Source organism: Haliaeetus albicilla, chromosome 19 (assembly GCF_947461875.1).
Source record: "Haliaeetus albicilla chromosome 19, bHalAlb1.1, whole genome shotgun sequence".
In the NCBI taxonomy this organism is placed as follows: Eukaryota; Metazoa; Chordata; class Aves; order Accipitriformes; family Accipitridae; genus Haliaeetus; species Haliaeetus albicilla.
In genome coordinates this window covers 4,729,164-4,741,464 of record NC_091501.1, presented here as the reverse complement: position 1 = coordinate 4,741,464, position 12,301 = coordinate 4,729,164, and the positions used below count along the sequence as shown (strand labels likewise).

Genomic DNA, 12,301 nt, shown 5'->3' with positions numbered 1-12,301 from the left:
GCCGCCGCCGCCGCCGCCGCCGCCGCCGCCGCCGCCGCCGCCGCCGCCGCCGCCCCTCGGGCAGGCGCCTGCCCCCGGCCCCAGCCACGGCCCGGCCGCAACCACCACCGCCGCCGCCGCCGCCGCCTCATAGGCGGGGCCCCGAGCGGCGCTGGCCCGGCCGCGGGCGGGGGAAGGCGGAGGAGGAGGCGGGAGAGGGAGGCGGTGATGGCGGCGGCGGGAGGGGGACGGGGACGGGGACGGGGGCCGCTTCCGCCGCCGCTCGCCACAGCCAGGAAGCGGCGCCACCGCCCCGGGGATCGGCCGTTTCCCTCCCGCCGCCACCGCCGGGACGGGCCCGGCCGTCTCCGCCGGGCTGGTGTGGAGGGGCCCGGCCGGGGCTGTGGGGCCCTCCCGGTTCCGTGTCGGGCCGGGCCGTCCCTGAGCTCCTGGCAGCTCCTTTCACCGCCGCCTTCCCGCCTTACTTCCAGATTTTTTCCAGCACTTGTGGGTGACACCGGGGAGGGAGAGCGGGCCCGGGAGCCGAGCCGGTGCACCGTTTTCGGAGGAGCATCCCGTGAGGCGGCATCCCCGGCTCGGTCGGTGGACCGAAAACCCTTGCCCGTGGTTTCACGTGCCGCCTCTTTGCAGAAGGTTCCGATGCTTCCTCTGGTTTTCCACAGAATGGTCCCAGCTACCCCACTGCTTTCTCATGACGGCCTGGTATCTGCTGTCATTACAGGGTTGTGTTTCGTGTCCGTACGTCCCCAGCGACCTCCTGGACATCGACTGTTGTTCAGTTATCTATGATTTATGGCTTGTGTGTGCAATTCCGGCTAAGGCTACGTTGCAAAGGAATCTCTCGATGTGTGCAAGTAGTTTTGTAGCTCGCTTTCGCCTGTGACACGTCAGTGTTCATCACATACGCTGCTCAAATTAGTCTACGAGTTCCTTAAGCGCCGGGGCAAACAGCTGTTTCCTGAAACACCAGAGTGTGGTCCTGTAATTTCATCATGCCTGACACCTAAAACGATGCCTCATTAAATGAGACATCTTTTGATGGGATGTCTGCACAGGAGGAAGCTCAAGGTGTTTTTCTGCCTGCTACCTTTTGATCTAGAGAGCCTAAATGTAGGATCTGGAAGGGCCATTCCAGTTCGGTACAAACCCATCGGTTCTTCTAGGGGTGGAAACATGCCCTCCTCATTTGGCTTTAGCTGTCAGAAAGTTAGGCACCCTGTATACACTAGTTATTCAAGCTTGCTCTGTAGCTGAAGGAGAGAAATAGGCTGCTGCAGAGAGTGCTTCATCCCACCCTGAGGTAGGTGTCTGAGATGTGTGAGAATTCCATTTAGAGCTGCCTCTCTGTATCTATGGCCTGTTACTGGGACCTGTGTAATTAGTTTAGTCTAAATATATAACTTCTAGAGGACTACATTTAGGCAAAGTAAATCCAGGTCTCTGTCATTTGTGACCAAAAGAATGACCTCATTTAGTTTACCACATATCCCACAGCCTCTCCTGTTCTCCACTAAGCCACGTAATCCTTACTCTAACCATGACTGAGTGTATCTGAATTGGCGCACAAACATTATATCGAGTCAAGAAAGAACTCATCAAGTCCTCAGGTTTTCAGGGGCTGCTGAGCTTGTGATGAGGGGTTTATCTGTGCTTCATTTTTACGAGTGTAGTACCACATATTCACATGGTTGGTGCTAATACTTCACATCTTCCTTAGAAACTCCAGCAAACAGTTACAAGCCCAGAAGTCTCTCTCTTCCTATTGCATTCCCTAATACACAGGAGATGACTGAAGACCTTCTGTTTTCAGTTGTCATCTTTACAACTTCACAGTTATACTCAGTACATCTCAGTTCTGTCCTGAAACGCTAGGTTATCCCAAACCCTCAGCTTGTCTTAATGGCAATTACGATAGTGTAATTCTGCCGCAGAACTGCCCTGGCGCTGAAATCCTCACGCTATTTCAACTATCAGAGCTGAAGGTAGTACTTTGAGCCTATGAGCCAGATTGGATGTAGTCACATGCATAGATAAGAGTGTTTTTTCCTACTGTCAAACATGAGTCCTCTGAGATTCCAGCTTTTTTTGTAGTCATTTTACTCCCTTGAACGAGTGATATCTTAACTACCAGTTTAAAGCACACATATCAAAGGAAGCCAGTGATAATATGAAGTGTCACCGAATGAGAAATTAATCTCTGTCTACAGAGATGTACTCGGCATGCCCAAGGTATTGTGATAAAACACATTTGAAAGCTGTTTCTTCTGCAAGGGAAGATTTTTTTTATATATATACCAAACACTTTTATTGTATGTGAAGTGTTTTGATAAGACAACTGCACTATGTCCCCTGAAAGCTTAGTTTATTGACATTTATAGCGCTACTTGCTGCGTGAGGAACAAATTGCAGAGCTATTTTTCAAGTTGTCGTCAGATCCTGGAGACGTACTGAAAGATAAGGGAGATTCGTGAATCCACGGGGGAAAGAGATGCAGTAAGCACGCTTCAGTCCTCTGTAGTGTGAGTGGAAGTCCCTGCTGGACCGTGCCCACATCTCAGTATCGTCAGTTCTCTTCTGCTGTTGCAAACCTGCCCTTGGGTTCTTTCTCAGAGTGAGCAGAATTACGCTGTTTTAACATCAAAAATCCAAATTTCTCAGCACCTTTTATTGGCTTGACAGCACTTTGCAGGCCTGTATTTTGGTGGTAGTCACAGTATGAAACCTGGGTAGTTGAGGTGCAGCTCTCACTTCTAGCTATAGAGCTGGAAAGAGATGGCCCATGCTTAAGGATAAAACAGGATTAGAGAGGCACAAAACTATTCAATCATGTATTCCTGGATCTTAGTCTACATTGCAGTTATTACTGTAATTCTGTGGTATGCAGTTAACAAGAGAAACTGGTAATTTCGCAATTTTATATCTATTAATAGATTGCAGCAGCCCAGACAAACTATGATATGTATAATAACTACTCGTATTTAGTGTAATTATAGCACAGTAAAATATAACAAATGCACAATGTTGTGAGGGTTTCTTTTTAAACTCCTGAGGTGTTTTCTTCTTCTTCCTTCTCAGTAATATGTTCACAGATAAAATAGTTGAGACATCATCTGTTGGGAAATAGGTGGACTTGCATGTGTTCAGCTGACTTGTGTTTCTGCTACGGTATTTCCACTGATGACTTTCTTTTCAGACACAGAGGAACATGGTGTCAGGGCGAATCTGTTGCTTTGAGTAATTCAAAGTAATTCAAAGCAACCACTGTGTAATGTCAGTAGTGTTATTAATTATTCTTGCGGGAGTGTGAAGGTGTTGAGGGTTCTTTTGTGCAAAGATTACATTCTTATAGATATTGTGTTAGGATATATGCAATTAAAACCACAACTAAGTTAGATCTGGAAGGAAGATGCCTCAATGTTTTATTTTTAGGTATGTCGGAAATATTTTCTATTCATTTTGCCTGGGTAATTAAGTGTGTATAGTGAAGTAAAAGGAAGGAGAGAAGGAAGGGAAACTGAATGCCATAGTCAATGGAGTATGTAAGGAATCTCCCCACGTCCCCATTTAAATTTTGTATTGAAAAACAACAACAACAAAAACCAAACCAAAACAAAAACCCAAACCAAACCAAAGCATAACATAGAATAGAAATAGAAACAGTACAACTTCTGCCATTGTAGAGCAGCGGATAACGCCTGATTTGTACCACCTGGAAAGCAATCCAGGCCATCTGCTTTGTATCAGCATGGAGGATATTGCATTCTGGAGTCAAAGCATCATCCAGACAAAGGTGTGAAAAGGAGTTAATTGGAGAAACAGTGTAAGAAAGAAGATCAAAGGCTTGTCTTAGAAGAGGAACATTATCCATGTAGTCTTAACCTACTCTTAAAATTAAAAAGAATGTATTAGCCTTTAGCTTTGGTGGGCCAGTCCTGCTACTTTCACCGAGTCTGCATGTGCAGACTCGTTGAGAAGGGCCTGTTTTGTGCAGAGGTTGGTAAAAGAACGATACGTTGCTTTAATCCTGCTCACGCTCTCAACAAAGACCTTCAGTGGGACGTAAGGTGCATTGGCCTTGCACTGGCTCCCTGCCCAGGGGCAAATCCCTTTCCGAGGAAGTGACTTTAGACTGTCAACAAGATACAACCTTCAACAAAAGCCTGTGGTGTATTTTCTTATTTCTCTTGCACACAAACAAAGTGAGACTGCAGAGTCTATTTGATATAAGATCAGCTTCAATCATTCAGATTAACAAATGACATTTACCTGAAATTTTTCATCATGTATGTCTCTAAAGGATTAACAGTGTGGATTTTTCTGTAGGAAGAGTGGATGTCTGTTTAGGACAGGTGCAATTCAGACACCCTGGGAAGTGCTGGTGACCTGCATTTACAGTAAACATAGAAAAGAGGTCTGGCAGCAGGGAATAGTGCATCTGCATGACAGAACTGAAACATAACCCTGCCTTTTGAACATGGCTAGACTTCTGGCAAGGTCATGGAGAGCTGTGAAACATTCTGGCACTTGAGAGGCCCCCCCGAGAAGCACACTTCCATTTCCTTACAGGAATACTGCCAGAGAGCAGTGTTTTAAATCTAATGGTGACACAAATCAAATGTCCTTCAGGTATTTGCTTAGAGGCCAACGTCCTCTTTGTTTTAAGAAAACGTTAAGTCCTGGCCTACCTGAGTGCTACAGCGAATGAGCTATTTTCATTTAAGCATTCATTTCTGAAAACATTTTTACTGGACAACAGAGTTTGTAGTGCAAGTGATATTGAAAGGCCCATACTGTTCAATGTTTCCAAAGATTTTTTTAAAAGGCTGAAAGGCTCTCTTGATTATTTGATCTGAAATGAATTGTACATACCTGGGGTGTTCCCCAGTAATTCTTGCCTCACACCCATACCTTCCATCTGAGCTATGGCGCATATTGTAGAAAGACATTTAGTTGTGACTGGAAAAGATCTCATGAAACACATTAGCTAACTCTTAGGTAATGCTACAAAACCTTCAGCTTCAAACATCAGCTCTTGCTAGGCAATGTTAGTGATAGAGGCAAAAGTAGGTGGATAGTTGCCCTGGCTTTTGAGCCATTTTGGTGCTGATCCTGCCCCTGGCATAAATCAGAGTTCAGAGTCGTTCTCACTCATGTCTGTCTGGAACGGTCTGCCTGTACGTTCGTCATACTTTGAAGATTACCATTGGTTCTTGAAGCTGCAGAATAGGCCAGCAAAGATACGAAGCTGACTTGAAAATGCACGCTGACATCATTGCTGCTGGTTTCTGACTCAGCAGAGACATAGATATGTTACTCGGAGTGGAGGATGTTGTTTCAGTTACTCACGCTTCTGAGGCAGTTTGGCATGAACGACTGAACAGGGCGGAAACTTTCACTTTGAGCAAAAGAACAGTTTTAGTAGCGCCTATGTGCCTGTACCTTTTCACGTCCATCCCTTCCCACAACTGTCCCAGACCAAATGTTGAACTCCCCAAACCGTTGGTGGCAAAAAAAGGAAATGCAGTTAACTGTGAAAATGTGTTTTCAGAAAAAAATTATAACTATGGAGCTCTTGAACAACAACAACAATGTGAGAAAAGTCAAAGACCCTCCAGTTGCTGCAGAAGAAGATCCTAACACAACAGGATATCTTAGAGGAAAGGCACGGATGAGGACATTATGCCCTTTTACTGCCAAAAGTCCTTGTATTTTGTCCATGTCTTCTCCTTGGCAAGCTGCAGGCAAACTGAAGGATGCAGCACAGATCTGCCACAGTCAAGAGGGATTTTCAGCTCCCCAATTAAAGCAGTGTGTAGGGTCTATCAGGTAAGCCAATATCTGTGTAAACATCTAGTAATAGCTACACAGGGGGAAATCAGAGCATCTCCTTTGTATTTGTTTATCTGAGGCAGATGCTTATAGTGATGGCCAGAACATTTCTGCAAGGAGCAGAAACATGCAAAATGTTGAAGATTTTTTGAAAATGCTCAGGTTCAGTTTGTGAAACTCATGCTTCTTGAAAAAGCCTCTCTTTGGGCAAAGCAAGCAGTTTTCCTCTTATGCTTGCAGGTATGCATTCTTGATCTGACATGACTTGCAACCACAAGAGAGCACTCTTTCCTTTGAAGATTTCTCAGCTTCCCCAGAAAGCTAGAGACATGCCATACAAGTTTTGAAAACTGCTTGTGAGCTGTTTCAGTTAGACCAGAGCAGCCGAAACAACAAAGCTTGCAGTTGTCTTTTGGATTTCTTTGTGAAAAGCCTTTGGGTAGTTTTCAGATGACAGAAGATCCTTGGTTCCTGAAAGGGAGGAGTTCTGCCAAAACTTTGAAGATTCCTGTAAACTTTGCAAATTACCCATCTTTTGGAGACAATTATATCAAACGATATCGTGGATTACAATACATGAGAAGTGTTTAGAGCCTGGAAGATTATTTATGTTTGGCATTAACTCTTATGGTCATAATTTCAAGCGGAGAGAAAAGGAATACACAGGAACCCTCTTATTATCTTTTGAAATATGAAGATCAGAGGAAAAGAATGGTTTAAAGTGTGGAGTGATGGTCCTCAAAACCTGTCTGTAAGTTAGCTGGCATCCTACATCTATAAAAACAACAAGGCTTAGAGCGGATTTCCAGGCACAGAGTGGACTTCATGAGTTGTTAGCAGTGCTTTGAGATCTGAGTTTTTATACACCGCAGGAGGAAATTGCAGCCTGCAGGGCAGAGTACCTAGACAAATGTTTCCTCCTTGCTTGGACTGATACAAGATTTGGAAGCCAAATTCGGGAATTGACATTCTACCGGCGAGGAAAAAAAGGAAGCATGGACAGCAATAAAGATGATGATGGACTACTGAACCGGATTGCATTTCCAGGAGCTATGTCCCTGGCTAACAGCCATGTGCATCCTCGTGGGGTTCCCCTGAGAGAGCCCTTTGGGGTTCCCTTCCATCTGGACCCGTCTTACTGGGAGCAAGCCTACCGCGGGCACACAGGTCGCATCTCCTACATCCCATTCCCTGGCTACATGGGCATGTATGACTATTCCTTTGAGCCTGCCTTCATTCGGAAGAGGAACGAGAGGGAAAGGCAGCGGGTGCGCTGCGTGAACGAGGGCTACACACGCCTGAGAGAGCACCTGCCCAAGGAATTTGCTGACAAGCGCCTCAGCAAAGTGGAGACCCTGAGAGCTGCAATAAGCTACATCAAACACCTGCAGAGCTTGCTGGACTGCCACCCCTTAGGGTCTAACAGTAAGGAAACGCTCTCTGCCAAGGAGCTCCCAGAAGCTCCCAGTCCTGGTCCCCTGCGGGAGTGCAACAGTGATGGAGAATCTAAAACCTCTTCAGCTTCATCCCCCTACAGTGAATTTGAGGAGACAGGCAGCTAGGTAATGGCCTCTCTGGAGACAGAAAGCTTCGAGTTCGGCTGAAAACCAAATCTAAAACCCTGGGGATTTTTCTACAGATGAAAATGAATACCAGGAAAAGGAAAAACAGCTAGAGAAAAAAAAAAAAGGTATTTTCAATCTGTCAAAGGACTTTAAAAGTTGTCTGTACAAAACCTAAAGATGATTTGTTAGCAAACAGATATCTCTCAGGTTGCTTCAGCTGTGTTACTAAACTTCCTCTGGATTGTTAAAACTGAAGCAACGTTTGCATTCTACTTTTCATTCAGCTTTTATTCTGTTTGTCTATTTTCTTTTGCCTTTCACTCCATGAGACAGCAAAACCAGATAAATCTATTTCAGGAAATTCCCCTCCCCTTTCTCCTGCTTCCTCCTGTAAGTTTTATTGTCTCTTTTTCCTGACTGCTAACCTGAGATGCAGTGGGTTGCAAACACTTGTGCTGGGAAAGGTAAGATTCAGGTAAACTGTCTTTACCTGACATTTTTAGAAAACTCACAGAAATACTTCCATTTCTGAAAAGACAATTTTTAGAATATAAATAAGGCTATATTTGGGAATTAATTTCTTTTATGGCATCTTCTAAAGTGAACGAAGCAACTCATATATTGGACACTGGCTGTTTGGTGATTATTTGAAGGATAATTTTCAGGAAAAGAAAATCTGACACTTTCATTCTAATCAATGCTAGGAAGAGGGAAACAGAGTTCTGTAAAACTGCACCTTCAAAAGCAAAGCTCCACTCATGATACTGAAAAAATGTTTCCAGCCTTTTTCCTTCTTTTCTGAAAATTGAGTTTGTGGACAAAATAGTCTTGATTGTGTCTTTTTGGCAGGTCAGAGATTCTATGCTTAGAAATATGTTCCTGTAGTGGTTAGATACTGGTGTGTACAAAAAGGGCAACATTGAACATATCAGTTCACATCTGCATGAAAATGTAGATATTTCTCCTTTTTTTTAGAATATTGTATTACTTTTTCAAAGAATATACCTTTTAAAATTAATATCTCAAATTCTATGGAATACCTTTCATTTGGACCATGTCTACTTAAAATGAGAATTTGTCTCCAAATTGCTCTAAAATCTTCCTTTCTCCAAGGCCAGATTTAAATAACATTTAGCTATGTGCTTAAATCTCATTCTGAATATGGGGTAAACGCCTTCTTACCCATACACTTTCTACAGACCTTTCAAACTTTGTTTTTTTGGCCTTATGTAGGTGAAATGGTTTTGTATCTTTTTGTCTTTCCTTCCTGTCATGCTGACTGAACACCTGAAAAAATACTCATGTATAAATAAGAACAAATACTGATCAAATACCTCAAAACATGTCCATAAATTTCATTTAAATAAAAAATTGAATTAGTCCTGGCTGTGGTTTTTTTTCACATTCAGTTGATAACAAACAGGACGGCACTGTTCGCAGGAGTAGTGAATTTTCAGGAAAGAATAAAGACGACGGATAGGAAGTAAATATGAACTGCTACCTATGAAACTAAATTTTTAATCTAGATTTTTAAATCTAGGTAAGGAGTGGGTTTGTATCATGGGCATCTAATAAAAATTATTTGGTATAAAAATACTCTGCTGATCTCTAGCAGACTACTCTGAACATTTGTACCCTTTTAGCTCTTGTGTCCATGGCAGTCACAGGCTTCGTTCTTTATTCTTTAGGTGGTAGCCAGCTTTGTTTTCTAACAACTATTTTGTTTTTCTAAGGACTGTAACTTTTGCAGGGTCTGTTTCCCAGACCCAAAGAGTAGAACTCTAGTTACCTGGACAGTTCAGATCCAGAGCCAAAGCACTCATTTCTGGGTGTGTAAGTGTTTGCATTTGTTATTCAAGAAAGGGGAGGAGGGCAAGGTAGTGGTCTGAATGTCTGATTGGGATGCATTATTTTTTGGCTTTTTTCCTTTCCTTTGAGGTTTCTGACGAGATTCAACCTCTCTCTCTCTGCCTCAGTTTTGAGATTTCTGGAAATATGGTAGTGCTGCTGGTAACTCTGTCAGTAAGCCTGAAGTGCATTTCTCCCTCAAAGCAGAGATTAAATCTTTGTTATCTATGAAAAACGTACACTTCCTTAGAGTACCTGCGATAAATTCTGTGAAACATGTAATTGTTTGTAAAGCACTCTGAAGATGAAAAGCAGTTACTATACATATAATGACAATAAATAGCCAAATCAAACCGAACAACTAAAAATAAAAATTACCAGAATGACCATTACTTCCTGGGCAGGACAGATCAGATAATGCCCCAAATACATTTTTAGGTCAGATAGTTATCACAGAGGTTTCACCACTACAGACATATATCCAGGAGCCACAATCCTCTGATTTCCAAACTCTAGAGAGATGGTGCAGCGTGCCACCTTCTCCACGACCAGCTAGTTAGCTTGGCCGAAGTGGACTAGGTTGTGTCTCTGCCCACTTTCAGCTTCATCTCACGTGGGATGTTCCTCAACAGGAGTCTAACCGAGTGGAAAGCATCACACCCTGGGCCTGTGCTTGGCCGTCATCGCTCTACGGTGTCTCTTCACATGTGAGACACAGGCTGCTCTGCTGCACATCTAGATGGGACTGGTTTATTTGTTGCATATCCTTAATACTCTGCAGTCAGAACCAAACCTGGATTTGGTGAAACAATATTCTGGAAGAAGCTTCTGGACCTCAAGTCGAGGAGACTGGTTAAAAGTCTACTTTTCAATAAAACCGTAGCTACTTTTGTTTTTTAGATTATACATCTTTAACAGCTCTGGAGATGTCCTTAAATTACCTCCCAATCCAACCTCAATGCTGAAGGTACAAAAGCCAGAATGTCACAGGTAGCTTAATTTAATTTTAAAGGAAAATTAATTTCTGGATAAAAAGGTAATTCTTTCTGTGTGAAAAATCTGTCACAGGTTGAACCACTCTCCTTAGGAAAGTTGTACATTTTTATTTCTCACAGTTCCTGTTGTCATGCAAACCTCTTGCACACTTTTACTACAAGGAAGTAGAAAACAGCTCAAGATTTCCCAAATATGGATCAGTGCTACAGGCATCAATAAAGGTTTAAAGTGAATGCTACATTTCAAAAGCTTTCTTAAGATGTTTCTGTCTAGACAAAGGTTTTCCTCAAAGCTTCTAAAGTGTATCATTATCAGACTTTGAAAGCAGACAATGATCCAGCTTGTCACCATGAGAATTAAAGTTCTAATAAAAATGTTGACCAGAAGAATTCTCTCCATGTGGCACAATTGCTATTTTCAAGAAAGGTGAACACTGATATCCATAAGCAACCATGCTGCAGCTTTATCAAACTCCTGCGCACCGAATGCAGACACTTTAATCTCTCTATCAAATGTGAAAAAACCACACATCTGAAGTCTTCCCTCTTCTGCCATTAAATTACAAATCCATTTGCTCCTTGATATTATCAGCATTTTAAAGATGTGTAATCCTGGCCATGGGATTGCTTTTAATCCTCTAATAGCTATTTAGCTGATTTCTTTGTAAAAGCCCATCCACACTCCTTTCATGTTATATTACCCAGTGTCAATAACATGGCCAAAGAAAACCCAAAAGCACTATAGAAACGTCATGTTCAGATAGTAAAGCAATCAGGGCCAATTTATCTCACTGGAATAAATGAACAGGGAACATCCACACAAATATAAAGAATCTTTGAAAACATTTGTCACCAGCATACTTGGGAAGGAAGCAAAAAAAGATCCAAAGCATTTTGAAGAGAGACTCTCAAGCGGTACCAACAGGGGAGTCCTGCTGAAGTTAGCTGAGGTCAATCACTATAGCCAAGCAAGGTCTTAGTAAGTCTCTCCAAAAATAGAGTCTAAGCAAATATAACTTCAGCGGGTGCTCATCACTAGTAATCCTCAGCATATAGATAAATGGCTACAAAGTAAGAGGTAAATTTGTTCTAGACAAATGGGGAGCAGCAAAATGGTAAGACTGCGGCTGTACCTGGCTTTTCCGCAAGGCTGTCCAGCTGTAGATCTAGAAGCTCTACAAATAAACACAAGGTGAGCAACATTCTCCATCAACCTGAAGGTGTGCTTGTACATAAGACTCTGCTATAAATGCTCACTCATGTATTTCCCACATAATTTTTACACATTTTTTGTACCTCACTGTGAATATGTCCACTGACAGAGCGATGGAAAAGTTCTCCAAGTTGCCCTTGCAGGGGGAACAAACTAGAGGAGTGAAGGTGTTTCTAAAGGTAGATGTCTCTTCTTATCTCAGTGGATCTCCATACAGTCAATGGTAGAGCAAATACAGACAGGGGCCAGGCCAGGATGCTGGTGAAATGAGCCCAGAGTGACAAGAACATTTGTTTGGAATTTACAGCAGTCTGACAAGGTGGCACTGCTCAGAAGATGCCCCAGAGCTGGCTGAAAATGTTATGACTGAGCCAAGACCCTGGAAACTCAATAGGACCCCCAGCATGTTCATTTATCATGCTGTGCAAGAGGCTGGTAGTGTTTTTCAGAAGTGAAAGGGCCACCTTTTTTTGCTGTCAGTGTCCTTTCCCTACCTGCTCATATCCTCATTGCGAGATTATTCTTCCGACCCCGAGGTCTGATCGGTCTAGCAGGCACAGGTAGTTGGTGGGTTGGGGACCCAGCACCCAGCTGTGCTTGGGTGGCGGTGCGGTTCTGGGGAGGCAGATGATGGCAGGGTGGGAGAAGGGCTGTTGCTTCACTCTGGGAAGGAGATGGGGGGTGAGATGGGAGCTACCGCTCTCTAAGAGTGGGATGCAACAGGTCCTGTTTTAGCATTCACACTTCAGTAGCCTTGATGTCTTGCATCACTCAAAAAATTCTCATTTAAAAAGCCAAGTCAAAAAGCAGGCCTGGGAAAAGGCAGGGGAGCTTACCACAAGGGCTTTGAA

At 43.3% G+C, this 12,301-nt stretch overlaps 1 protein-coding gene across 1 annotated transcript; it reads left to right on the top strand.

The window, feature by feature from the left end:
• The first annotated feature begins 6,824 nt into the window (after window positions 1-6,824).
• Window positions 6,825-8,401, top strand: ASCL4 (achaete-scute family bHLH transcription factor 4). The gene has a single exon (XM_009929427.2). The coding sequence runs from the start codon at window positions 6,825-6,827 to the stop codon at window positions 7,389-7,391; it is 567 nt and encodes a 188-aa protein (XP_009927729.1). The 3' UTR covers window positions 7,392-8,401.
• The last annotated feature ends 3,900 nt before the right edge of the window (window positions 8,402-12,301 follow it).